Here is a 26327-nt window from a genome sequence, read left to right on the forward strand (position 1 = left end):
ACAGTCCCAACCAACCAAAGTAGTCCCGACATGCTTTACAACTGCAGTTCAATAAAACATAATTATTATGATTTCTTTTTTAAAGGGACTTTTTCATACACCACCAGAACATTGTCATCTCCATATGACTATTATAATAATAACAACAACTTACTTCCCACTCGTCCACACCAAACCATGATCAAATCTAGAACTATAGAAATACGCTGGTCAAAATCTAAAATCAACACAACTATTTTGTCATGCTATTGTGATATATTCGAAATAGTCCGTAGATCAACAGCACCTCTTCAACCTCAGGAGGCTGAAGAAATTTGGCTTGGCCCCTAAGACGACAACTAACTTCTACAGATGTTACCATTGAGAGCATCCTGTCGGGCTGTATCACCGCCTGGTACGGCAACTGCACCGTCCGCACCCACAAGGCTTTCCTGAGGGTGGTGCTTTGAGCCCATGCATCACCGTGGGCACACTGCCTGCCCTCCAGGACATCTACAGCAACCAGTGTCACAGGACCTCAGCCACCCGAGCCACGGCCTGTTCACCCCGCTACCATCTAGAAGGCGGAGACAGTACAGGTGCATCAAAGCTGGGACCGAGAGACAGCTTCTACACTACATTTACATTTTAGTAATTTAGCAGACGCTCTTATCCAGAGCGACTTACAGTAGTGAATGCATACACCATGAAAAACCATGAAAAACCTCCCCAGACCATTATTCCTCCTCCACCAAACTTTACAGTCTGCACTATGTATTGGGGCAGGTAACATTTTCCTGGCATCCGCCAAACCAAGATTCGTATGTCGGACTGACAGATGGTGAAGCGTGATTCATCACTCCAGAGTGTGGCTCAGTTGGTAGAGCATGGTGTTTGCAACGCCAGGGTTGTGGGTTCGATTCCCACGGGGGACCAGTACGGAGAAAATGTTTTATGAAATGTATGCATTCACTACTGTAAGTCACTCTGGATAAGAGCGTCTGCTAAATGACTAAAATGTAAATGTAGAACGCATTTCCCCTACTCCAGAGTCCAATGGCAGCAAACTTTACACCACTCCAGCCGAAGCTTGGCATTGCGCATGGTGATCTTAGGCTTGTGTGTGGCTGCTCGGCCATGGAAACCCATTTCATGAAGCACCCGATGAACAGTTCTTGTGCTGACGTTGTTACCAGAGGCAGTTTGGAACTCGGTAGTGAGTGTTGAAACCAAGGACAGATGATTTTTACGCAGCTACGCTCTTCAGCGGTCCCGTTCTATCAGCTTGTGACACCTACCAATTTGCAGCTGTGCCATTGTTGCTCCTCGACATTTCCACTTCACAATAACAGCACTGACAGTTGACTGGGTCAGCTTTAGCAGGGCAGAAATTTGACAAACTGACTTGTTGGAAAGGTGTCATCCTATGATGGTGCCACGTTGAAAGTCACTGAGCTCTTCACTAAGGCCATTCTACTGCCAATGTTTGTCTATGGAGATTGCATGACTGTGTGCTCGATTTTATACGCCTTATACACAACAGTGGGGGCTGAGATAGCCAAATCCACTCATTGTGTCCACATACTTTTGTATATATGGTGTATTTCTTTTGTTTCGGACCGACATTGCTCGTTCTTATATTTCTTTCTTTCTTTATTAATTCCTTTCTTTTAGATTTGCGTGTATTGTTTTTGTATTTTTAGGCATTACTGTACTGTAGAAGCTTGGAACATAAGCATTTTGCTACACTCGCGATAACATTAGCAAATTATGTGTACGCGACCAATAAAATTAGATTTGAACCGTTGTGAAGTGACAATGACAAGATTACATTGACAACAAGCGTGGCAACCTGATACTACACATGCAATCAACTGGGGACGTGACTGGTTGCAAATAGGCTGGCGCCATTTTGATAAATGCAAGTTGCCAGAAACTCTTCCGTTTTAGACTTTGACCAGGGTTTGTCTTCCACCCCAAACAAAGCCCCCTTTCCCAATCCCACCAACAACCGTCCTATTCCAAGCAGCCAAAATGGCATACACTCACACACACAAACACGCACTCAAGTCTTTTGTTGTCATAAGGGGACCTCCAGGAGCTTTTTGTGGAGGTACTGCTTCACCTCCTCTATACCATTCAGCTTCTCCAGCTCATGATAGGGCAGCTGTGGAATAGAGGAACAACAGAGGGAGTGAGGAAAAAGAGGAGCAGAGGAGAGAGAAAACACAAGGAGGGATGTCAGTAACACTGTTAGTTTTTACTTATTGGCAAAGCGGACCATTAGTAGACCAGTTGCCTGGTAGCAGTTGCCAATTCAAAAGCGTCATCGGATGATTGTAATGGAGGTAAAGGAATACTGACATTTGGTTGAAATGTGGCTGTAAGATGTTTAAAATGTGGTTTATAAAATGTTTTTAAAAAATGTGGTTTTTAAGATGGTATGGGCTTACCTGCAGAATGACGTATCCCAGGAGCAGCAGATGACGGTCTCTCATGGCCCGGGAGCCCACCAGCACCTCAGAGTTGTGACAGTAGTGCCACTTGTCATTCACCGACATAACCACTCTGAAAGAAGAAAGGAAGTGGTATATAGCGATTAACAAATTATTTCTCATTTAGAAATACATTTCTTATTCACACAAGTGGCAAAAGACAGTAGAAAGATGGCAGACCTCCCAGCAAAACAATCTTTCTTAAAGTTATTCGCTAACTTGCATTGCTCCACTGATGCATTATCAAGCATTTAGTTGAGTAGTATAAGGATAGAAATCTGACTGGACAGGTTTGGGGATCCCATCAGCACTGACCTCTTGAGCTGCCGCTGGTCCCCAGCTCGATCAGCCGGGTGCAGTTGAAGTGGTGAGGTGGGCTTCACGTCCCCGTTTGCCTCATAGAATGCAGGAAGCTCGCAGTTGAGCCCCTGACTCGCCGGCCCCACATGCGCCCCTCCCTCGTCCTCCAGGATTTTTCCAATGGAGAATTGGAAGAGGGAATTGGGGGCAGCCGTGGCAGATCCCCCTACCCCGGAGGCCCCTGGATGTGCCAGGCTGTCTGAGGGAGGGCTGCTGAGCGTGGAGCTGTCTTGGCTCTCCAAAGAGTGCTCCTTGGCCAGGCTGGAGTAGTAATCGGCCGACGTGTAGTAAGGGTTGTAGTCCAGAGGGCCCCCGCCGTTAGGGCCCGCCCTCTGGGCCGAGGAAGGGTTTGCCCCTCGCTGCATGTGGTAGGGCAGAAAGTTCACCGCATCGTCCCCCTCGACGGGTTGCTGGTCCCCCCCTACCTCTAGTGGGGCGAAGGGGGAGAAATTTTGAAAGTCTGAAGTGAGGACTGTCACGGCTGTGGATCCTTCTGGGGTTTTGGGGGCCATACTTAGGGAGGTCCCTGCCCCTGTCCGGATAGGGAGAACTCGGCCAGAGCCATCAATCCACAGCAGGAAGTCTAAAAAGGAATGGGGATATAGAGGATTAGGATTGCAACATTTAGGGTTGAAACTTTCCCTAATATTCCTCAAACTTGGAATTTAGGAAAACCTGGGAATTTTGTGAAAGTTTCCAGAATTCTACAACCCCAAAGAGATTACAGTACTACATAATGATATACCATTGTGTTCAACTGTGTGGTATCTTACAGTAGAGTCTACATCAGGTTGGATATCCGCAGTACCCCGCGGTTGACCTGCAAAAAAACTCTGCTGGTGGGTGAGAATGAAAACATTCTTTCAACCCGTATGTCGGCTCGCAGTTTGAACAATTATATTACGGGTCAGAAACATTTGAAAACAAGATAATGTTTTACAAACCCAGGAGCTTGTTGTGTTACAGAATGGAATTCGCAACATCATGCGAGTGATGAGGCAGACATGCAGCTCTGGAAAAAATTAAGAGACCGCTGCAAAATGATCAGTTTCTCTGGTTTTACTATTTACAGGTCTGTGTTTGGGTAAAATGAACATTTTTGTTTTATTCTATAAACTACTGACAACATTTCTCCCAAATTACAAATAGAAATATTGTCATTTAGAGCTTTTATTTGCAGAACAATGACAACTGGTCAAAATAACAAAAAAGATGCAGTGCTCTCTTACATTTTTTTCCAGAGCTGTATACTGTAGGGCACAAGCCATGCACACAGTGAATCAGAGAACTGTCCATTATTCGTGTGGTGCTGAAAACATATGTTTCATTCCCCCACGTGAGAATACGTTGCCAAGCTTAGGCTACTTTTCCTGGCTTGCATAGCTCACGTGAAAATGGCTAACGTAACTGGAGAAATAGAAAGGTTCTGAAATACACCATAGTGGAAACAGGTGGTACGTGAGTGAAATCTCCGGTTTGGAAGGATTTTGGAGTCATTGTGGACAAGGACAACAACCCCAGTAGATGGATACACAGCCTGCAAAAAGTGCAAGCCCGTATTTGTTTACCATAGGCTAATTCAGTTTATTACCAGTGAATTATTACGTTAATTCAGGCTTTTGTTCATTTAGACCATAGACTACACAGGCCACATCAAGTTTATTTGCCAGCAACATACCACCCTGCATCCCACTGCTGGCTTGCCTCTGAAGCTAAGCAGGGTTGGTCCTGGTCGGTCCCTGGATGGGAGACCAGATGCGGCTGAAAGTGGTGTTGGAGGGCCAGTAGGTCTAAAAACATATCCCAATGCCCCATGGTAGTGATTGGGGAAATTGCCCTGTTTAGGGTGCAGTCTTTCAGATGGGAAGTTAAACGGATGTCCTGACTCTCTGTGGTCACTGAAGAGCCCATGGTATTTATCGTAAGAGTAGTGGTGTTATCCCCGGTGTCCTGGCTAAATTCTCAATCTGGCCCTCATACCATCATGTTAACCTAATCATCCCCAGCTTCCAATTGGCTCATTCATTCCCATCCTCATCCCTGGTCGTTGCTGCAAATGAAAACGTGTTTTCAGTCAACTTAGCTGGTTAAATAAAAGTTTAAAACAGTGCGAAAGGTAACATTTTGAGTTAGGCTATAGCCTACAAAATAAATGTATTTTTGCAACCTATATTCGATTCTGGGAATTGTTTACTTAAGTTTCAATTAAACTATTTGATTATCATATTAAATGTTAATGTCTTGTTTTGTTGTTGGCTATAGGATTTCATTCGGTAAGAAAGCTAATTAGAACACGCTTTTCCCTCCAGAGCGATTCAAGTTGTCAATGTGCCGCATCTCATTGTGAAAATACAAATATATTGTTCTTAGTTCATGGCATGGTTTCCTTTATCCCAATATTGATTATACATGTAGACAAATTAATTCATGCAGGGAGGGGAAAAATAGCCTAATCTAAAACAATTAAATAAATTGGTGTTATTTGGTGTGTCACGGATCAGCTCTAAGAACAATTCTATTTGGGTGGGTCGGGATGTTGAGAATAATCTGTCCTGGTGTCGGGTGGTGTTCGGAATTGATAAAGGCCGGCGTGGGGCAGGTGTGGCTAAAAAAAAAAACTGACCCGTGCAGGTCTCTATCTTACAGTGGTTGTTGGGTTTAACACACAATCTGGTGTTTGTTCAATGTACCTGTGTAATACCCAGGGGCCAGGACTTCATCTTGCTTGTAGCCATGCTCTCCAACCAACTGTCTGAGGGCTTCAGCAACAAGACCCTTGTAGCTGAAAAACACACAGAAATACAATCAGGTCAACCAGATACTTTTCATGCTTCACTGGGATTTGCAATGAAAAGGCAGACATAATTCAATAAAGAAAATAGATGACCATGCACCAACTAACAGTTGGTTAACCAATCACTCTAGTACTGCACCGTACCTGTATTTGCGGTTGACCTCATCAGCGGTCAGCGCATGGTCAAACATAAGCACCTTGTGCGTGTCCTGGAGCCGTGGACCGGTGTAGTCCTGGTACTCCAGCTCAACCGCTGCGTCCAACAGAGACAAGTAGCGAAGCACGATCAGCGCATAAGGACTGTCTACAAATGGGGGAACCAGATCCACAGAAACAAAGACATGAGCGAGAGCAACTGTCTAAAATGGCCGATCATTAAAATGAATCACATACAACTGAATGGGATTGAGTTGGGGTATGTGGGGGTACTATTGCACTTCATGCATCAGTTCATTTATGTGTGAGTTCATTAGTTGTTTATTAGGGGTCACAGCTTGAGGTTTATTGTGTCTACTGAAAGGGGTAAGTCAAAAGAAATGAAACACAGCTGTTCTTTGATGTTGCATGATCACTATATGCGTGTGTGCGTGCCCCTCACTGGTGACGTTGCTGATGAAGGCAGTGGAGAAGACCCTGTGCAGCACCAGGCCGGGAAAGTGGCCCAGCTGGAACAGGGACATGAGGATATTGACGGTGGCTAGCGGGGAGCTCAGGGCCTTAAGCTCCAGCATCACCTCCAGCTTGGAGAAGAACTGGACCTTGTTGGACGGCAGGTAGTTCATCCGGCTGAAGGGGAACACCAGCTTCTGGATAACCTGTGGGGAAAAGAGAAAAGCCATTATCGTGATATTACCAAGTATCAATTTTTGCTGCGAAGAGACAATCATTAGATCATTTGTTTTGGTGCTGTCCATATTTAGCTTGTTTTTGGTCGCAGGTTCAGGAATGTCTGAAAAATTGCAACATTTACCTGGAGCTAACTCTGCAAATAGCACTGCTGGGTGATTTAAAAAGTCAGTCAATCGATCAATAATATAATAATACTCTTAGCAAAAAAATGTATCTTTAATTTACAATCTGTAAAAACTGAGAATAGAAAGGTTCAGAAAGTTAGTGAAACATCACAGCACAGTTGAAAAATATATGGCAAATAGAAATCAAAAATGGATGGTCTTCAGCGATAGAGGGGAGTTGTTGAGGGTAGCTGAAGGATGGGACTAAAAACAAACAAAAGATAACTATTGTAAAATATATTGTGTCTGTAAAATGTATATAGTATGTATAAACTGGATGTAAAAGCCTAAGTGGTGTTGTCCATTAGTTTACTCCAAACAGGGGAGGGGTGGTAGGGTTAGGGAAAAATAAAAGGAAAATATATAAAACAATTCATATTTTTTCTAGATAGATACACACACTACCGTTCAAAATTTTGGGGTCACTTAGAAATGTCCTTGTTTTCCATTAAAACATACATGAAATGAGTTGCAAAATGAATAGGAAATATAGTCAAGACATTGACAAGGTTATAAATAATGATTTTTAATTGAAATAATAATTGTGTCCTTCAAACTTTGCTTTTGTCAAAGAATCTTTGGCATTCTAGTTGTCAATTTGTTGAGGTAATCTGAAGAGATTTCACCCCATTGGCTCCAAATTGGCTCCAATTAAGTGCCGTCCATAGGGTACGGCATGGCGTTGCAAAGTGGAGTGATAGCCTTCCTTCTTCAAGATACCGTTTACCCTGTACAAATCTCCCACTTAACCTCCACCAAAGCACCCCCAGACCATAATATTGCCTCCACCATGCTTGACAGATGGCGTCAAGCACTCCTCCAACATCTTTTCATTTTTTTGCGTCTCACGAATGTTCTTCTTTGTGGTCCGAACACCTCAAACTTCGTCTGTCCATAAAAAAAAAGTCCAATCTTCCTCTGTCCAGTGTCTGTGTTCTTTTGCCCATCTTAATCTTTTCTTTTTATTGGCCAAGTCTGAGATAGGGCTTTTTCTTGAGACTGGTGTTTTGCAGGTACAATTTAATGAAGCTGCCAGTTGAGGACTTGTGAGGCGTCTGTTTCTCAAACTAGACACTCTAATGTATTTGTCCTCTTGCTCAGTTGTGCACCGGAGCCTCCCACTCTTTCTATTCTGGTTAGAGCCAAAATGATCAAATAGCCTTTTAAAATGATAAACTTGGATTAGCTAACACAACATCCCATTGGAACACAAGGAGTGATGGTTGCTGATAATGGGCCTCTGTATGCTAATATACATATTACATAAAAAAATCTGCAGTTTCCAGCTACAATAGCCATTTACAACATTAACAATGTCTACACTGTATTTCTGATCAATTTGATGTTAATTTTAAATGAACAAAAAAAAAGTGCTTTTCTTTCAAAAACAAGGAAATTTCTAAGTGACCCAAACTTTTGAACGGTAGTGTATATACAGAACTAGTCAAAAATGTGGACACATCTACTCATTCCAGGTTTTTTCCCCCATTTTTTCCCTCTATTTTCTACATTGTAGAATAATAGTGAAGACATCAAAACTATGAAATAACACATACGTAGTAGCAAAAAATATATAATTGTTAAACAAATCTAGAGATTCTTCAAAATAGCCACCCTTTGCCTTGATGACAGCTTTTCACACTCTTGGCATTCTCTCAACCAGCTTCATGAGGTAGTCACCTGGAATGCATTTCAATTAACAGGTGAGCCTTGTTAAAACTTAATTTGTGGAATTTCTTTACTTCTTTTCTAATGTGTTTGGATGCCTGGGAGAGGTGGACCCAGCCATGACTAAGCATCTTTAGTGTCAGCTACATAAAAACTCTGAATTGTCTGTAAGGGTTAGGCTGCTCGGCTTGACTAGTATCATTATTGCAGTAATTAATCGATATTAAATAAAGATGATTGTTTGAAGAAATGACAAAGTCTCTCTCAGTATTAATTTCCACGACACTTGCTTGGGCCAAGAAACATGAGCACTAGTCATTAGACTGGTGGAAATCTGTCCTTTGGAGTCCAAATTTTAGATTTTTGGTTCCAACCGCTGTGTCTTTGTGAGACGCAGAGTAGGTGAACGGATGATCTCCGCATGTGTGGTTCCCACCGTGAAGCATGGAGGAGGTGGTGTGATGGTGTGGGGGTGCTTTGCTGGTGACACTGTCAGTTATTTATTTAGAATTCAAGGTACACTTAACCAGCATGGATACCACAGCATTCTGCTCTGGGACAAGTCTCAATGTCCTTGAGTGGCCCAGCCAAAGCCCGGACTTGAACCCGATCGAACATCTCTGGAGTGACCTGAAAATAGCTGTGCAGCAACGCTCTCCATCCAACCTGACAGAGCTTGAGAGGATATGCAGAGAATGGGAGAAACTCCCAAAATACAGGTGTGCCAAGCTTGTAGCGTCATACCCAAGAAGACTCAAGGCTGTAATCACTGCAAAAGGTCCTTCAACAAAGTACTGAGTAAAGAGTCTGAATACTTATGTAAATGTGATCCTGCAAAAATTTGTGAAAACCTGCCTTTTTATTTTTTATTATGGGGTATTGTGTGTATATTGATAAACTATCTACACACAATACCCCATAATCATTTTAAGTAAGTAAGTAATGAATCTGCTAGCTTCTGATATGACTTAGTGCATCTATAAAAAAAAGCAGTTGATGAGTTACCAAAGTAGCTCTATCTATTGATTGCCAGGAGCTATTCCTAATCTGTTTTCGATTTGAAACGCAAAGAAGTAGAAGAAGATTGTATATGCCCTAAGTTTCTGACTTGTTGGGGGTGGTCAAAAACAGCAGTTTGGAAAAAGTTGGTAAAAAAATGTGTTACTGTAACAGCAGTATCGTTAGATCCGTAGCAGATATTTTTGTTCCGCTAACAGATTTGAAAAGCAGAGTGTTCTAACTTGTCTAAGTTGTTGGCAAAGTGGTTGAAGTAGCTGATTTGTGTCAAAATTTGCATTTACAGGGAATGTAATGTTGGAAGTGATGTCACAATGGGGACCATTTAGAATGTTGAAAAAAGTCCCATGAAAGTGAATGAAGATGGGCAAAAAGGAAAAAAACTTTAAAAACTTGGATACAAACAACTCAATCCAGACCAGTCTACACGTTTTAAAATGTCAACGGCATTTCTAGCTTAAACGGTGTAAGAGGAGTTGAATGCTAAAGAATAATAACAAGTATGTATAAGATTTAAGCGGGGACTCTTGTTTCGCAAGCCCCACAATAATAATAATAATAATAATTATGAGTATGTAAGAAATCTATAGTTGTGCATTGATAACATACAAATTACATTCAAATTATTAATTTAATAAAACAACTATCTTTTCCATGTAGTTTCTATGACGTGCGCCCCATAAAAAGGCCGGTAGCCTTCACATCTGTAGATTGTTCATGTTGGTAAATGAAAGCGTTAAAGAGGCTGAGTGTGTAGCAAGTGGAGTGAAAGTTCACTAATGCAATGCAAGATGGAATAAAATGAGGGAATTAAAAGTTGGCGAAATGAGAAGGAGTAGGCTACAATGAGCAACTAACAGGTTGGCTGTTGTTTTATCTGAATGGGGTTGGGGAGAAAGCCTAAATTAGCCTAGCTAGCTTAGCTTCTCTGGGCTACTCCAGTCACGACAGGCACTGTTATATGGGATGATAAATAACATTGGGACTGCTACAATTTAGCTAGTCTTGGTTATAGTTTCCGTGGCTACTGCATCTCTCTCTCGGTCTGCTCGCCCCCGCACACACCAGCCCCTCGGCAGTGGCAGCCTCTCTCCCTCATGCAGCAGTGCTCAGATTAAAAACACAAGTTAAAAAAACATGTATTTAGCAAGAATCCGGATATCGGACAAAAATATATGTTACTACTCGAATAGTGAAATTATTTCAAACCCCCATCCAGTAAATAACCAACATTTCAGGTGTAATAATAGCCATTCATAAAAAAACTGTATGCCCAATAATAAGCAGCAATAAACAGATAGAGTATGGCCACAGTCGCAACACCGGAGTTGCTCAACAGTAGTTTAAATGTATGACAGAGATTTTCTAGAGATGAGTGGCCAGCTACCTTGCTGTCCAGGTATTCGCCCTTTTTGACCAGAAAATCAGCGATTGTGTCAAGAAGTCGAGTCTCTCTGAGCCGGTGGCGGGCAATGTATTTGGCAATGAGGGCCATGGTGAATGGGGTTATGCTGTCCACTTTTTCAGGCAATTCCTCTATCGAGAAAAGAGCAGACCGTTATCTTGGAAATTATAGAAATATGTAGAAAGACAGATTAAACAGCTGCCAGATAATGGCAGAGGAGGGGAAGGGAGGAAAGGAAAACTCACCAGCCAGGCTGTACACAAACCTCTCCTGCCTGTTCTGGTAGAAGAGGTGCGAGCTGAAGATGAGCTCTAGGCTCTTGTTGTTAGCTTCACGTGCACACACAGCCAGCATCTCGTCCAGCAGCGCCATCTCCTGGTCGCGCACACCACTTACGCTAGCCAGAGTGTGTTTGACCAGTCGCAGGATCTTCCTGTTGGTAGGTTGAGCGGGACAATGGTGGTTGTTACTAAATGGAGTACAGCTACAAGTGGAAGTGAATTTTCGTAGCTGGTTAAGAGAGCATTTTAACTAGCCCTAACCTTAACCTAATTCTCATAACCTACTGCGAAAAAGTCACTTCCGGTTTTAGCTGTATATCACATTGTCTCCATTGATTTCCTATCGAAAGCAACCCAGTTGTACTTCATAACCCTGCATTGCCTCTACTTGGATGGCTAGTAATGAATTATGAATGGACCTCTTACAAACAAGAGAACCAAATATAACATGTAAAGTTGTATACATTTGTCTATATTACCCTAAACGGGTAATTAACCATCATACCAAACCTACCTGTTGGCCAGAAGCTGCTCTGGGTTGGGGCGTACATTGGCAACGTTCCCGGCCGTCGTAGTGTCAGTGGGTTGCAGCGAGTGCCACTTGAGCCGGTAGTAGGAGAGTAGCAGAAAGAGGGTCTGCGGGTGGCGCTCCCGCTCCAGGTTCTTCTCCAAGCCTGCGAGGCAGGCCTCGGTCAGGGGGTGCTGGCTGCTGGGGTGCAGCTTCATGCTGGAGCTGAACACCATGGAGACATCCTTCTGGTTGAACTGGTCCAGCCGCGACTGTGACTCTGCCTCCAGCACCTGCACCACCTGCGAGTCGCTGGGAAGGCCTAGAGGAGATGGGAAGTTCAAGGTTTATTTGGTTTACTTAATTTCTTTATAAGGAATATAGTCCGTTTTATATATCAGGGTTATGTACAATAATTCCTTTCATATCCATAAGAAAACAATTGAATACACGTATAAACCAGTAATTAGCATTTAAAGTAGTAATTGCCATTTCACTATGTTCATGTCTCATTCATAATATCAAATGCATAAAAACGATGATTAACCTGCACTAGCAATATTACTTCAAACTGCCTCCATGCGACCACCTAGCCTCACCTAGTGCAGCCACAGCGTACAGGCAGTTGACGATGCTGAAGTTGTCGAACTTGACACAGTCGCTCACGATGGCGTTGCACAGCGTCTGGAAGTCCTGGTGCTCCAGGATCTGTCTGCCTTCGTTCTCCACTCCTCCACCGGCTCTGGGAACCAGGGCTGCCTCTGAGTCACCACCGCCCCCTCCTGCAGCCCCGGCATGTAGTAGCTGGCCAATCTTCTGCAGGGCGATGGGGTAGTGGTTGTGCGAGATCTTGCCCGGGTTCTGCGTCACCCAGCGCAGCACCTCGTCGCCCCGATGCGAGCGCTCTATCAGCCGCTTCATGGTGAAGAAGGTGTCGTAGCTCATCTTCTCGTGGATGAAGTTCCACGTCTTCTTCTTGTTGCCAGCAGCGCCAACAGTGGCGTGGTGGTGCAGCTGGGCGTACAGGGGCATGGGGGGAGGCAGAGGAGGGGGGGCCAGGTGCGGGTGGTAGTGCTGCTGGTGGTGGTGACTGTGGAAGTGGGGCCCCCGATGAGGGTCAGGGCGCCCCTGGTAGAGGGGCGGGTAGCTGGGGGTTGGAGTGTGCACGTGGTGGGGGTGGTGGTTCTCCAGCATGGGCAGCCCTCTACCCCCCAGGCCCGGCCGGCGACCTGGCTTTCCCCCTCCTCCTCCCCGACCTCCTGAGCTGTACAGGCGGGCAGCGTGCATGCCGGCGAGGGCAAGGACACTAGGGCGATGGGCGTGTCGTGGGCAGAGGGGCGAGGGGATGATGATGCTGCCGCAGCTCAGGAGGCCCAGGCCGGAGTGCAGCCACAGCATAGTATATGGGTTAGTCCACCGCTGGGGCACTGCACACTACACCTACAAGGAGAGAGGAAGGGACAGAGAGAGGAAAACAAATAGGCTAAATAAAACACACTCCAGTTTAGAATGTGTGAGAATCCCTGGAGGATCACAAAGTACATGTACACACTAGGGGTGAAATTGGGATACTTTAGTATTTTGGGTAATTTCCTACTTAACCAGAGTCAGACCAACTCATGTATACCATTTTTTTGTCTGTGTGCAGTTTGAAGGAGGTTGAAGGTAGTATATCGTTAACTTAATGCAATTTCTGGTAGAGCATGGTGTGTGCAACGCCAGGGTTGTGGGTTCGATTCCCACAGGGGGCCAGTACAAAAAAAAAATGCTGAAATGAAATGTATGCACTCACTACTGTAAGTCGCTCTGGATAAGAGCGTCTGCTAAATGACTAAAATGTAAAATGTATCTACTAGCCAGCTCCTCTCAAAAGCAGGGAAATAGACCCAACTAGTCCAAAGCTGGGTGGTTAGTAACTTATAGTCTTAAAAAATGTTATGGACAGGCGTTCCGCTAGCGGAAGGCCTCACCAATATCCAATGGTAGTTCCTGGCGCGAAATACGAAAAACCTTAAAAATGCTATAATTTCAATTTCTCAAACATATGACTATTTTACACCATTTGAAAGCAAAGACTCTACTTTATCTAACCACATTGTCCGATTTCAAAAAAGGCTTTACAGCAAAAGCAAAACATTAGATGTCAGAAGTGACACTGCCATCCCACATTGTTTATGAAAATGTATAACACTCCAAAATATACCGTAACCCTAAAGATCTTTATTTATTAAATGTTTTTAAGTTAGTATTCAGACCCCTTGACTTTTCGCCACATTTTGTTACGTTACAGGCTTATTCTAAAATTGATTTTTTTTAAATACTAAAATGTTCATCAATCTACACAAAACACCCAATAACAAAAAAGCAAAAACAGGTTTTTAGGAATTTTTGCTAATTTATACATATATAAAAAAAACACACCTTATGTACATAAGTATTCAGACCCTTTGCTATGTGACTCGAAATTGAGCTCAGTTGCATCCTGTTTACATTGATCATGTTTCTACAACTTGATTGGAGACCACCTGTGGTAAATTCAATTGATTGGACATGATTTGGAAAGGCACACACCTGTCTACAGTATATAAGGTCCCACATTTGACAGTGCATGTCAGAGCAAAAACCAAGCCATAAGAGTGAATGAATGGTCTGTAGAGCTCCGAGACAGGATTGTGTCAAGACACAGATCTGTGGAATTTCTGCAGCCTTGAAGGTCCCCAAGAACAGAGTGGCCTCCATTATTCTTAAAAATGGAAGAAGTTAGGAACCACCAACACACTTCCTAGAGCTGGTCAGGGAGGTGACTAAGAACCGAATGGTCACTCTGACAGCGCTCCAGAGTTCTCTGTGGAGATGGGAGAACCTTCCAGAAGGACAACCATCTTTGCAGCACCCCAATCAGGCATTTACAGTAGAGTGGCCAGACGGAAGCCACTACAGCCCGCTTGGAGTTTGCCAAAAGGCACCTAAAGGACTCTCAGTCCATGAAAAACAAGATTCTCTGGTCTGATGAAATCAAGATTGAACTCTTTGGCCAGAGTGCCAACTGTCACATCTGGAGGAAACCTGGCACCATCCCTACGTTGAAACATGGTGGTGGCAGCATCATAATGAAGGGATGTTTCTCAGCAGCAGGGACTGGAAGACTAGTCAGGATTGAGGCAAAAATGAACAGAACAAAGTACAGAGAGATCCTTGATGAAAACCTGCTCTAGAGTGCTCAGGACCTCAGACTGGGGCGAAGGTTGACCTTCCAACAGGACAACAACCCTAAGCACACAGCCAAGAACACGCAGGGGTGCCTTCGGGACAAGTCTCTGAATGATCTTGAGTGGCCCAGCCAAAGCCCAGACTTGAACCCGATCAAACATCTCTGGAGTAGAGGTCGACAGATTAATCAGAATGGCCGATTAATTAGGGCTGATCTAAAGTTTTCATAACAATCGGCAATCGGTATTTTTGGCCACCGATTTGCAGATTTTTTTTTTACACCTTTATTTAAGTCAGATTAAGAACACATTCTTATTTTCAATGACGGCCTAGGAACGGGGGTTAACTGCCTTGTTCAGGGGGGATTCGTTTTTGCAACCTTCTGGTTACTAGTCCAACGCTCTAACCACCTGCCTTACATTGCACTCCACGAGGAGCCTGCATGGCAGGCTGACTACCTGTTACGCTAGGGCAGCAAGAAGCCAAGGTAAGTTGCTAGCTAGCATTAAACTTATCTTAGAAAAAAAACTATCAATCTTAACATAGTCACTAGTTAACTACACATGGTTGATGATATTACTAGTTTATCTAACGTGTCCTACGTTGCATATAATCGATGCGGTTCCTGTTAATTTCTCATCGAATCACAGCCTACTTCGACAAACGGGTGATGATTTAACAAGCGCATTTGCGAAAAAAACACTGTCGTTGCACCAATGTACCTAACCATAAACATCAATGCCTTTCTTTAAAATCAATACACAAGTATATATTTTTAAACCTGCATATTTAGTTAATATTGCCTGCTAACATGAAATTGTGTCACTGCTCTTGCGTTCATTGCACGCAGAGTCAGGGTATATGCAACAGTTTGGACCGCCTGGCTCGTTGCGAACTAATTTGCCAGAATTTTACGTAATTATGACATAACATTGAAGGTTGTCAATATAACGGGAATATTTAGACTTAGGGATGCCACCTGTTAGATAAAATACGGAACGGTTCCGTATTTCACTGAAGGAAAAAACTTTTGTTTTCGAGATTATAGTTTCTGGATTCGACCATATTAATGACCCAAGGCTCGTATTTCGGTGTGTTTATTATATTATAATTAAGTCTATGATTTGATATTTGATAGAGCAGTCTGACTGAGCGGTGGTAGGCACCAGCAGGCTCGTAAGCATTCATTCAAACAGCACTTTAGTGCGTTTTGCCAGTAGCTCTTCGCAATGCATTGCGCTGTTTATGACTTCAAGGCTATCAACTCCCAAGATTAGGCTGGTGTAACCGATGTGAAATGGCTAGCTAGTTAGCGGGTGCGCGCTAATAGCATTTCAAACGTCACTTGCTCTGAGACTTGGAGTAGTTGTTCCCCTTGCTCTACATGGGTAACGCTGCTTCGAGGGTGGCTGTTGTCGATGTGTTCCTGGTTCGAGCCCAGGTAGGAGCGAGGAGAGGGACGGAAGCTATACTGTTACACTGGCAATACTAAAGTGCCTATAAGAACATCCAATAGTCAAAGGTATATGAAATACAAATCGTATAGAGAGAAATAGTCCTATAATTCCTATAATAACTACAACCTAAAACTTCTTACCTGGGAATATTGAAGACTGATTTCAAGGTTTTACTGCTAACCTACAAAGCATTACATCCTACCTATCTTTCCGATTTGGTCCTGCCGTACATACCTACACGTACGCTACGGTCACAAGACGCAGGCCTCCTAATTGTCCCTAGAATTTCTAAGCAAACGGCTGGAGGTAGGGCTTTCTCCTATAGAGCTCCATTTTTATGGAATGGTCTGCCTACCCATGTGAGAGACGCAGACTCAGTCTCAACCTTTAAGTCTTTACTGAAGACTTATCTCTTCAGTAGGTCCTATGATTGAGTATAGTCTGGCCCAGGAGTGAGAAGGTGAATGGAAAGGCTGGAGCAACGAACCGCCCTTGCTGTCTCTGCCTTGCCGGTTCCCCTCTCTCCACTGGGATTCTCTGCCTCTAACCCTATTACAGGGGCTGAGTCACTGGCTTACTGGTGTTCTTCCATGCCGTCCATGGGAGGGGTGCGTCACTTGAGTGGGTTGAGTCACTGACGTGGTCTTCCTGTCTGGGATGGAGGCCCCCCCCCCCTTTGGGTTGTGCCGTGGCGGAGATTTTTGTGGGCTATACTCGGCCTTGTCTTAGGACGGTAAGTTGGTGGTTGGAGACATCCCTCTAGTGGTGTGGGGGCTGTGCTTTGGCAAAGTGGGTGGGGTTATATCCTGCCTGTTTGGCCCTGTCCGGGGGTATCATCGGATGGGGCCACAGTGTCTTCTGATCCCTCCTGTCTCAGCCTCCAGTATTTATGCTGCAGTAGTTTATGTGTCGGGGGACTAGGGTCAGTCTGTTACATCTGGAGTGTTTCTCTTGTCTTATCCGGTGTCCCGTGTGAATTTAAATATGCTCTCTCTAATTCTCTCTTTCTCTCTTTCTTTCTTTCTCTCGGAGGACCTGAGCCCTAGGACCATGCCTCAGGACTACCTGGCATGATGACTCCTTGCTGTCCCCAGTCCACCTGGCCATGCTGCTGCTCCAGTTTCAACTGTTCTGCCTGCGGCTATGGAACCCTGACCTGTTCACCGGACGTGCTTGTTGCACCCTCGACAACTACTATGATTATTATTATTCGACCATGCTGGTCATTTATGAACATTTTAACATCTTGACCATGTTCTGTTATAATATCCACCCGGCACAGCCAGAAGAGAACTGGCCACCCCTCATAGCCTGGTTCCTCTCTAGGTTTCTTCCTAGGTTTTTGGCTTTTCTAGGGAGTTTTTCCTAGGGAGTTTTTCCTAGCCACCGTGCTTCTTTCACATGCATTGCTTGCTGTTTGGGGTTTTAGGCTGGGTTTCTGTACAGCACTTTGAGATATCAGCTGATGTACGAAGGGCTATATAAATAAATTTGATTTGATTTGACATACATACATTTTTAAAGAATATACCTTTATTATTATTCCCCGCAAACCCTACCACTGATCCCCCAATTGGAGTAAACTAATAAACACTTCGGCTTTTACCTTAAATTTATTCATCTTATACACATTTTAGACAGTCGATTTTACAATAGTTATTTTTTGTTTGTTTTTAGTCTTTCCTATATTTCTGATGTCCATCCAGTTTGATTTCTATTTGTAACTGTGCTATTTCACAAAAAGTTCTGAACCTATATACATTTTACAGACCCCGTATGTTTTACATTGTTTATCTTGTTATTAGTCCCACCCTTCAGCTCCATTCAACCCCTCCCATCTATCTCTCAACAGCATCCATTTCGGATTTCTATTTGCCATATATTTTTCCGCTGTGATGCTTCACAAAACAATTGAACCTTTCTATTCTCATAGCTTCTACAGATTGTAAATTAAACATTTTTGCTAAAATAATTATTCTATTATTGATTGACTATGGCTTGTCAAATCACCCAGTATTGCTATCTGCAGCATTAGTTCTAGGCAAATGTTGCAATTCTTCAGCCATTCATGGACCTGTGACCAAAAACGAGCTACATATGGACAATACCAAAATAAATGATCTAACGACTGCCTCCTCACAGCAGAATCTGCAGAGCTGGGAAGATTGTTTTATATATATATATATTAGGGGATACATTCTATTAGTTGCAAGAATTTTGTATAGTAATTTGAATTGAAAAATGTGAAGTTTTGAATCCGGCGTTGTTTTGCGTATCAATTCATAAACCTTGTGCCATGGAATGGGTACATCGAAAATCTCTTCCCAACTATTTTGCAATTTATATGGCACAGCTGTCAGTTTTTTGGTCCTTAAATGAAATTGGTATATGCTTTTATTTATCATACTTTTCTTTAACCATTTATGTTCTTTAATACAGGGCCAACATACAAGTTCCTTACTTTTTTCCCCTTCTACTTGCTTCTTCCATTTTTGTGGTAATGCCGCAATTAATTGGTTGTAATTTTGGGTAGAGCAGACATTTCCATATGTATGTGTTAGCTGTATGTGTGACATCACTCCACCAGTCCTATTTATAATATCATTCACTAAAATTATACATTTTTTAAACATTTCTTCGAAGAGTACAATTTTTTTAATCAATTACTATATTTGAATTTAACCACAATATTTGTTGTATTATTTGTTCTGTCTTTTCAGGTGGATTAAACTGAAATTGCAACCAACTTTCTAAGGCTTGTTTAAAAAATAAAGATATTTTGGAGATTATTTCCTTTTCAAACAACCGAAAGTGGGCAGGTGTAATCTGCATAAAGGGAAAAAGGCCCTTCTTGAACATAGGATGAGACATTCGTACCAATTTACTAGAAAACCAGTTTCGATTTAAGTATAACTTTGGTATGACTGATGCCTTTAGTGAGAGGTCTAATGCTTTAATATTTAATCATTTCTGCCCTCCGAATTCATTTTCGTTATATAAATAGTCCCTTTTAATTTTACCTGGCTTGCTGTTCCAAATAAAATTGAATATTTTTTGTTCATATAATTTAAAAAGCAGGTCACTAGGTGTAGGCAAAACCATAAGCAAATAGGTAAACTGTGATATGACTAAAGAGTTAATCAGGGTGATTTTTCCACAAATAGACAGGTATTTTCCTTTCCATGGTAGCAATATCTTATCTATTTTTGCAAACTTTCTATAAAAATGTATTGGAGTGAGATCATTTCTTTCTTTTGGGATTTGTATACCGAGTATGTCCACATCTCCGTCAGACCATTTAATTGGTAAACTACATGGTAATGTAAAATTGGCATTTTTTAGTGATCCAATACGTAATTTGATTTTAACATAATTTGGTTTTAATCCAGAGAGGATAGCAAAAGTATCTAGATCCTCTATGAGGCCGTGGAGAGACTCCAATTGTGGTTTTAAAAGAAAACATGAATCATCGGTGTACAATGACACCTTAGTTTTTAAGCCACGGATTTCTAATCCCTTAATATTATTGTTTGATCTAATCTTAACCTGTTAGGGCTAGGGGGCAGTATTTGCACAGCCGGATAAAAAAAACGTACCCGATTTAATCTGGTTACTACTCCTGCCCAGTAACTACAATATGCATATAATTGTTTGATTTGGATAGAAAACACCCTAAAGTTTCTAAAACTGTTTGAATGGTGTCTGTGAGTATAACAGAACTCATATGGCAGTCAAAACCCTGAGACAAATCCTGACAGGAAACTGAAATCTGATGTGTGGATATCACTTCAAATATTTGCCATTCATTCACACAGGGGCTTGCAATTCATTCACTTCCTATGGCTTCCACTAGATGTCCCCAGTCTTTACAAAGTGGTTTGAGCCTCCTACCATCAAAATTGACTGAAAGAGAGGATGTTTACCTTGGTCACAGGGGATGGGCCATTACCATTGTGACGTCGGCGCCCATGGGTACTCTCCCTTTTCGAAACGTTTTGAAAGACAATGCAACCGTCCCAATGGAATATTATTGAAGCCCTGGTTGAAAAAGCCCCTAAAGATTTATGTTATACAACGTTTGACATGTTTGAACGAACTTAAATATATATTTTTTGCTCATTCCTGACGACAAGTCAGACGCACACGGTACATTTTTACTAGCCTTTGGAGCGCGCTAACACTATTGGGACATAAATTATTAACTTTTTTTAAACAAAACTACATTTGTTATGGACCTGGGACTCCTAGAAGTGCCTTCTGATAAAGATAATCAAAGGTAAGGGATTATTTACAATAGTATTTTTTATGGTTGATCGTTCCAAGATGGCTCCAACATAGACTTCTTTTCTGGGCATACCACGTCGTTTATTGCAAAGTGTGATTTCCCAGTAAAGTTATTTTTAAATCTGGCAAAGAGATGGCATTCAAGACATGTTAATCTATAAGTCTTTGAATGACAATATTACATTTTAACAATGTTTTCGAATAGTAATTTTGTAAATTGTAGCGCTGATCATCGGAAGCATTTGAGGGAAAAGATTTTCTGAACATCATGCGCCGATGTAAAATGCTGTTTTTATACATAAATATGAACTTTATCGAACAAAAAATGCATGTGTTGTGTAACATGATGTCCTAGGAGTGTCATCTGATGAAGGTTGTCAAAGGTTAGTGCTGCATTTAGCTGTGTTTTGGGTATTTGTGATGCATGCTAGTTGCTTTGAAAATGGCTGTGTGATTATTTCTGGCTGGGTACTCTGCTGACATAATCTAATGTTTTGCTTTTTCTGTAAAGCCTTTTTGAAATCGGACAACGTGGTTCGATTCAGGAGAAGTGTATCTATAAAACGGTGTAAAATAGTCATATGTTTGAGAAATTGAAGTTATAGCATTTATGAGGTTTTGCATTTAGCGCGACGCGATTCCACTGGCCCAGACAGGTTAACAGCTAACATTTCGATGGCAATAATAAATAAATATGCCGATAGTGGACAACCTTGTTTTACTCCTCTAGATAGTTTAAAACTTTCTGAGATGTAGCCATTATTTACTATTTTACACCTAGGGTTACTACACATATCTTTTACCCATTTTATAAGAGATTCCCCAAAATTGAAATATTCTAGGCCTTTATATATAAACTCCAGTTGTACTTTATCAAAAGCCTTTTCAAAATCAGCTATGAAAATGCAATGGAAGTTTGTTAAAGATTATAGCCAACCACTTCCTTGGTTTGTAATTGCACGTTTTTAGAGCACACCCACAAACCATTCTCAATATTGGACAAGTGATGGTAGTCCATCGATGTAAAACAAGTCTCATCACACATAGCTACGTAAGCTAGCTAGTAACAGTAGCTTGAAAATACTTCCAGCAGTGTTAACAATCTTCACAGTCATTGCTGCGAGAAAAAATATTGCTTTGGACGAGCAATGACAGTCTGTTGATAAACTCTTCTTCTGTAGGGTTTATCGTTGATGTCTTCTCACACTTTGCTTACTTGATATCTAGCAAACACGATAGAAACTGTGAAGCTGTGTTGACACTCATGCACGGCCTATCCTTGAGCCAGCCCACATCACAGCGGATGAGACAAATAGTTATAATAAAAAAAAAAAAAGTTCAGACAAACAAATATAAATATTATAATTTCATATAGACTTGTAAAGAATACTTAGAGTAAAGTGCTAACCACCCAGCTTTGGAGGAGTTAGGTCTATTAACCTGCTTTTTGGAGGAGCTGGCTAGTAGATACCCATAGACTTCCACCATTGTGGTAAGCTAACGATATGCTACCTTCAACTTCCTTCAAACTGCATGCAGAGACAAAAATGTTTACGAGGTCGTCTGACTCTGGGTAAGAAAGATATTACCCAAAATATTGAAGTATTACTATAACGTTAAATTAGAAATAGCTATTGATAACAAATGTGTATTTTGTGGTTGAGACCCATAGCTCTGAGATATGAATAATAAAATCATACACGTAACGTTAGCTAATAAAAAAAATGCTAACGTTAGCTAGCGAGCCAGCTAACGTTAGCTAGCGAGCTAGCTAACAGTACACTTTAACTTGAAATGAAACCACTTTTCTGCATCTACTTAGCTATCATACTCGAATTCCACTGAACTCGGTCCTCCAGAAAGTGGAGAGCAACACTTGTGCAGTTTTACTACGCGATACTTTTTTTTTTAAAGCTGCGTTAGACAGGATTACCAACCCATACTGACCAGCTCAAATAGACGGAAGCGTGCTATATGGCAGACCAATCCAATCTCTCTGCATGTCCAGCCCACTCATTCTCAGTCAATCATGGCTAGCGGAAAGGTTGCTGTCTTTTTCTGTGGCTTAACCAACTAGGCTCATAATTTAACAATTTTATTCATATTTACAGACGGCATACAAGTAAGTTATTAAGACACATAAACGTTTACATGTTCGAGACGTGAAGTAGTGACCCGCAACATATGCCTAGTTTCCTGAAACGGGTCACATATGAACTGTAACTCAGTAAAATCTTTGAAATTGTTGCATGTTGCATTCATATTTTTGTTCAGAATAATAACAAGTGAAATGAAGAACGCAATGTCCTTCATCACCTAACATATTGCACAAGTTGACTGCAGGTATTTGCTTAATAAAAAGTAACAAAAAAATATTCAAATGTATTAAAAAACTTCAAAGAAATAGCTTCAACAGTATTGAAAAGCCATCACGTGGCTTTTTCCAAATACCCCAGTTACCACCCAAGCCTAATTCCAACCTTGTTTAGGATTAACTAGTACAATTGTGGCATGTTTTCACTATTTGTCTCTGTTTGCATCAGTTTCAAATGGGGGACCTTTACTTTGAAGGCAAACTACCGATTCCATTATTGTTGTTCACTACACACACACTCACTAGGGCCAGGAACATTTTCAGCTACCTTATTTATTTTATTTCACCTTTATTTAACTAGGCAAGTCAGTTATGAACAAATTCTTATTTACAATGATGGCCTACCAAAAGGCAAAAGGCCTCCTGCGGGGATGGGGGCTGGGATTAAAAATAAAAATAAATAAAATAAAAATATGGGACAAAACATACATCACGACAAGAGAGACAACATTATATAAAGAGAGCCCTAAGACGAAAACATAGCATTGCAGCAACACATGACAACACAGCATGTAGCAACACAACATGACAACACAGCATGTAGAAACACAACATGGTAGCAACACAAAACAGGGTACAAATATAGTTGGGCAAAGACAACAGCACAAAGGGCAAGAAGGTAAAGACAACAATACATCATGCAAAGCAGCCACAACTGTCAGTAAGAGTGTCCATGATTGAGTCTTTGAATGAAGAGATGGAGATAACTGTCCAGTTTGAGTGTTTGTTGCAGCTTGTTCCAGTCGCTAGCTGCAGCGAGCTGAAAAGAGGCGACCCAGGGATGTGTGTGCTTTGGGGACCTTTAACAGAATGTGACTGGCAGAACGGGTGTTGTATGTGGAGGATGAGGGCTGCAGTAAATCTCTCAGATAGGGGGGAGTGAGGCCTAAGAGGGTTTTATAAATAAGCATCAACCAGTGGGTCTTGCGATGGGTATACAGAGATGACCAGTTTACAGAGGTGTATAGAGTGCAGTGATGTGTCCTATGAGGAGCATTGGTGGCAAATCTGATGGCTGAATGGTAAAGAACATCTATCCGCTCAAGAGCAGCCTTACCTGACGATCTATATATTACGTCTCCATAATCTAGCATGGGTAGGATGGTCATCTGAATCAGGGTTAGTTTGGCAGCTGGGGTGAAAGAGGAGCGATTACAATAGAGTAAACCAAGTCTAGATTTAACCTTAGCCTGAAGCTTTGATATGTGCTGAGAGAAGGACAGTGTGCTCTCTAGCCATACTCCCAAGTACTTGTATGAGGTGACTACCTCAAGCGCTAAACCCTCAGGAGGTAGTAATCACACCTTCTTCTTACCAAACCACATGACCTTTGTTTTGGAGGTGTTCAGAACAAGGTTAAGGGCAGAGAAAGCTTGTTGGACACTAAGAAATCTTTGTTGTAGAGCGTTTAACACAAAATCCGGGGATGCTGTCAGAGGCCATTAGTTAGGTCGGCTACAGCTAGCTACATTACCATCGTATGGCTTAATATAAAAAGCACTGGATAAACAAGGTATCTAGCTAGAGTAGCTAACTATTGATACAATGGCATGCCAATCACCCATTGATGAACATACTTACATGATGTCAACGCAGAAGAGGGATATCCAGATCGGTGGTGGTGGTTCTATCTAGCAGGGAACAATAACATTTAATCTGACAGTGACACTCCCAATAATTTACCACAAAACTCAGTAGTAGCTAGCTAGTTATTAACGCAGTTTTATCAAAGGGATATTTCGCTTGGTAGCCCATTAAAGGCCTTGCCTTCTAGGGGACTTGATGGGACGTCTACTGTTAGATAATTTAGCTAGCTACGTAAATTAACTAGTCAGCTAACTATCTAATCCGGTGACGAATTAACGTTAGCAGCAGTGTTAGCTATCAAACATAGGAGTGACTACCAGCCCGTCAGTGAAAACCTTGACAATCTATATTGACCATTTCACTTAAAAGGGAATAATGGCATAATACTCTAACTTATTGGTCGTGGCCGTCCATGCAATGATACCGTCGTTTGCAATCTATCTAAGGTACTATAGTTGCGCTAACTAGCTATACTGCTAGGAATTCAATTTGACACGCTGTGCCCAGCAGCAGTGGACATGGGTTGGTGTATATTCACACTGACCAAGGGAGACTTTACTCTGGTAGCTTGGACGCATCTACACTTGGAACACGATTGATGTCATTTGCCGCAAGAACGACTCGGTTCCCCGTCCTCTCAGTCCACGTTACTAACGACGTTTGCGTCCTCAGTGTCGCCCATCTTCCCAGCATGCAACTTTTTGGTCTTGTTCTGTTGATGGCTTTGCCAACATTTGGTGCATTACAGCCACCTACCGGTCTGGAAGAGTATGATGACGGCAGAAAGGCCCGTCAGTCTATTGGTGGGCTCAATTCACTAATAAAGCCTTAGGACAGCACTCAGGCAATCTGGCCCAACCAAATTATAACAAAAATAAAATTAAAATATCACCTATTGGAGAGAATCCAAAGCACACTTGAATGGTATTTGGTCTCCAGTAGTACTCTGTAACAGATGTATGATCACTGTGACTAATAGAAAACGGAGGAAAATACTGACTTGACTATGTACAGACTCAGTGAACACAGCCTGGCTGTAGATACCCTAGGTTCATTATGGTACTTATAACCTTGTAGAAACCGGGCGTCACAGGCAGACCTGGCTGCCCAGAGAGGACATGCAGGCTGTGTGCACTCTGCCCTGAGAGGGGTAGAAACAGAGCTGCATTTTCTCTTACGCAGCAAGACAGAATAAGGAGAAGAAGAATTTGATGAGTGCTTACATTTCTTAAAATCAAATGCTAAGATTTTGAAAAAAACGAAGATCCAATAATTGCTTTCTTGTTTCATTTGTTGTTTCTTTCTATGTAAATGTTTTTTGGGGGAGTTCCACCCGTCATATACTGCTATACTGGTAAATTTTGTGTAAGCTTGACTCTATATTCAAAAGTAATATTCTTTAGTAAGCGTACAACATTGTAATAAGCAGTGGTGTAATCCATGTGCATCTTAAGTAGTAGAATGTTCTCACTTTTGCTGTTAATATATGTGGAGAATCAGGAAAGAAGGGTAAGTTTAGCATTTTGCCCTATGTGGTTTAAGGCAATTTAACAATCCCAATTTCGTTCATGTTCACACTCCTAGTACAGTATAATGTTCTGTATTGTGCTGTACCCCACTGTACTTTACACTACTTAACTAAACTCTACGGCACTGCACTGTAATCTACTGTGCTCTTCTGTACTGAACTTTGCTGTCCAAATTTATGAAACATAGACGTCTCTGACTGGTTCAGATTTGGTCCGGTCTGGAACGACCAAATGTGGTATTTTTTTGGGTGCGGATCTCATTAGAATACTCAAGCTCTGCGCCTGCAGGCCTATGTATCAAAACCATACAATAATAGCTTACAATGCAAGTAGCAGATTGATTAGAAACTATAATGCATTAACAAT

At 42.0% G+C, this 26327-nt stretch overlaps 1 protein-coding gene across 5 annotated transcripts; it reads right to left on the minus strand.

Annotated features, from left to right (window-relative positions):
* Positions 1-1652: 1652 nt before the first annotated feature.
* LOC106568668 (FAST kinase domain-containing protein 3, mitochondrial) lies at positions 1653-25147 on the minus strand. Of its 5 annotated transcripts, none has more exons than XM_045693813.1 (14): positions 24977-25147; positions 24427-24472; positions 23903-23977; positions 12120-12960; positions 11527-11842; positions 10977-11164; positions 10714-10862; positions 6227-6443; positions 5773-5932; positions 5525-5616; positions 3580-3654; positions 2790-3417; positions 2433-2547; positions 1653-2146 (listed from the first exon to the last, which is right to left on the minus strand). In XM_045693813.1, exons 4-14 carry the CDS (start codon positions 12916-12918, stop codon positions 2060-2062), a joined length of 2826 nt encoding a protein of 941 aa, XP_045549769.1. In that variant the 5' UTR covers positions 12919-12960; positions 23903-23977; positions 24427-24472; positions 24977-25147; the 3' UTR covers positions 1653-2059. The 5 variants fall into 5 exon arrangements, with proteins under 5 accessions (XP_045549769.1, XP_045549768.1, XP_013994663.2 ...); XM_045693812.1 differs by having other exon boundaries at positions 24427-24476; XM_014139188.2 differs by lacking the exon at positions 23903-23977.
* Positions 25148-26327: the final 1180 nt, after the last annotated feature.

The sequence above is a fragment of the Salmo salar genome, chromosome ssa14 (assembly GCF_905237065.1).
Source record: "Salmo salar chromosome ssa14, Ssal_v3.1, whole genome shotgun sequence".
NCBI lineage: Eukaryota > Metazoa > Chordata > Actinopteri > Salmoniformes > Salmonidae > Salmo > Salmo salar.

Bases quoted from the DNA above. Each gene is read 5' to 3' on its own strand.
- LOC106568668 (XM_014139188.2), bottom strand. From the start codon at position 12,918: ATGCTGTGGCTGCACTCCGGCCTGGGCCTCCTGAGCTGCGGCAGCATC. The intron at 6,444-10,713 runs GTAGCTGGCCAC...TTTTCCCCACAG, and splicing joins GCGAATACCTGGACAGCAAG to GTTATCCAGAAGCTGGTGTT. The intron at 5,617-5,772 runs GTACGGTGCAGT...TGTGTTTTTCAG, and splicing joins GAGGTCAACCGCAAATACAG to CTACAAGGGTCTTGTTGCTG.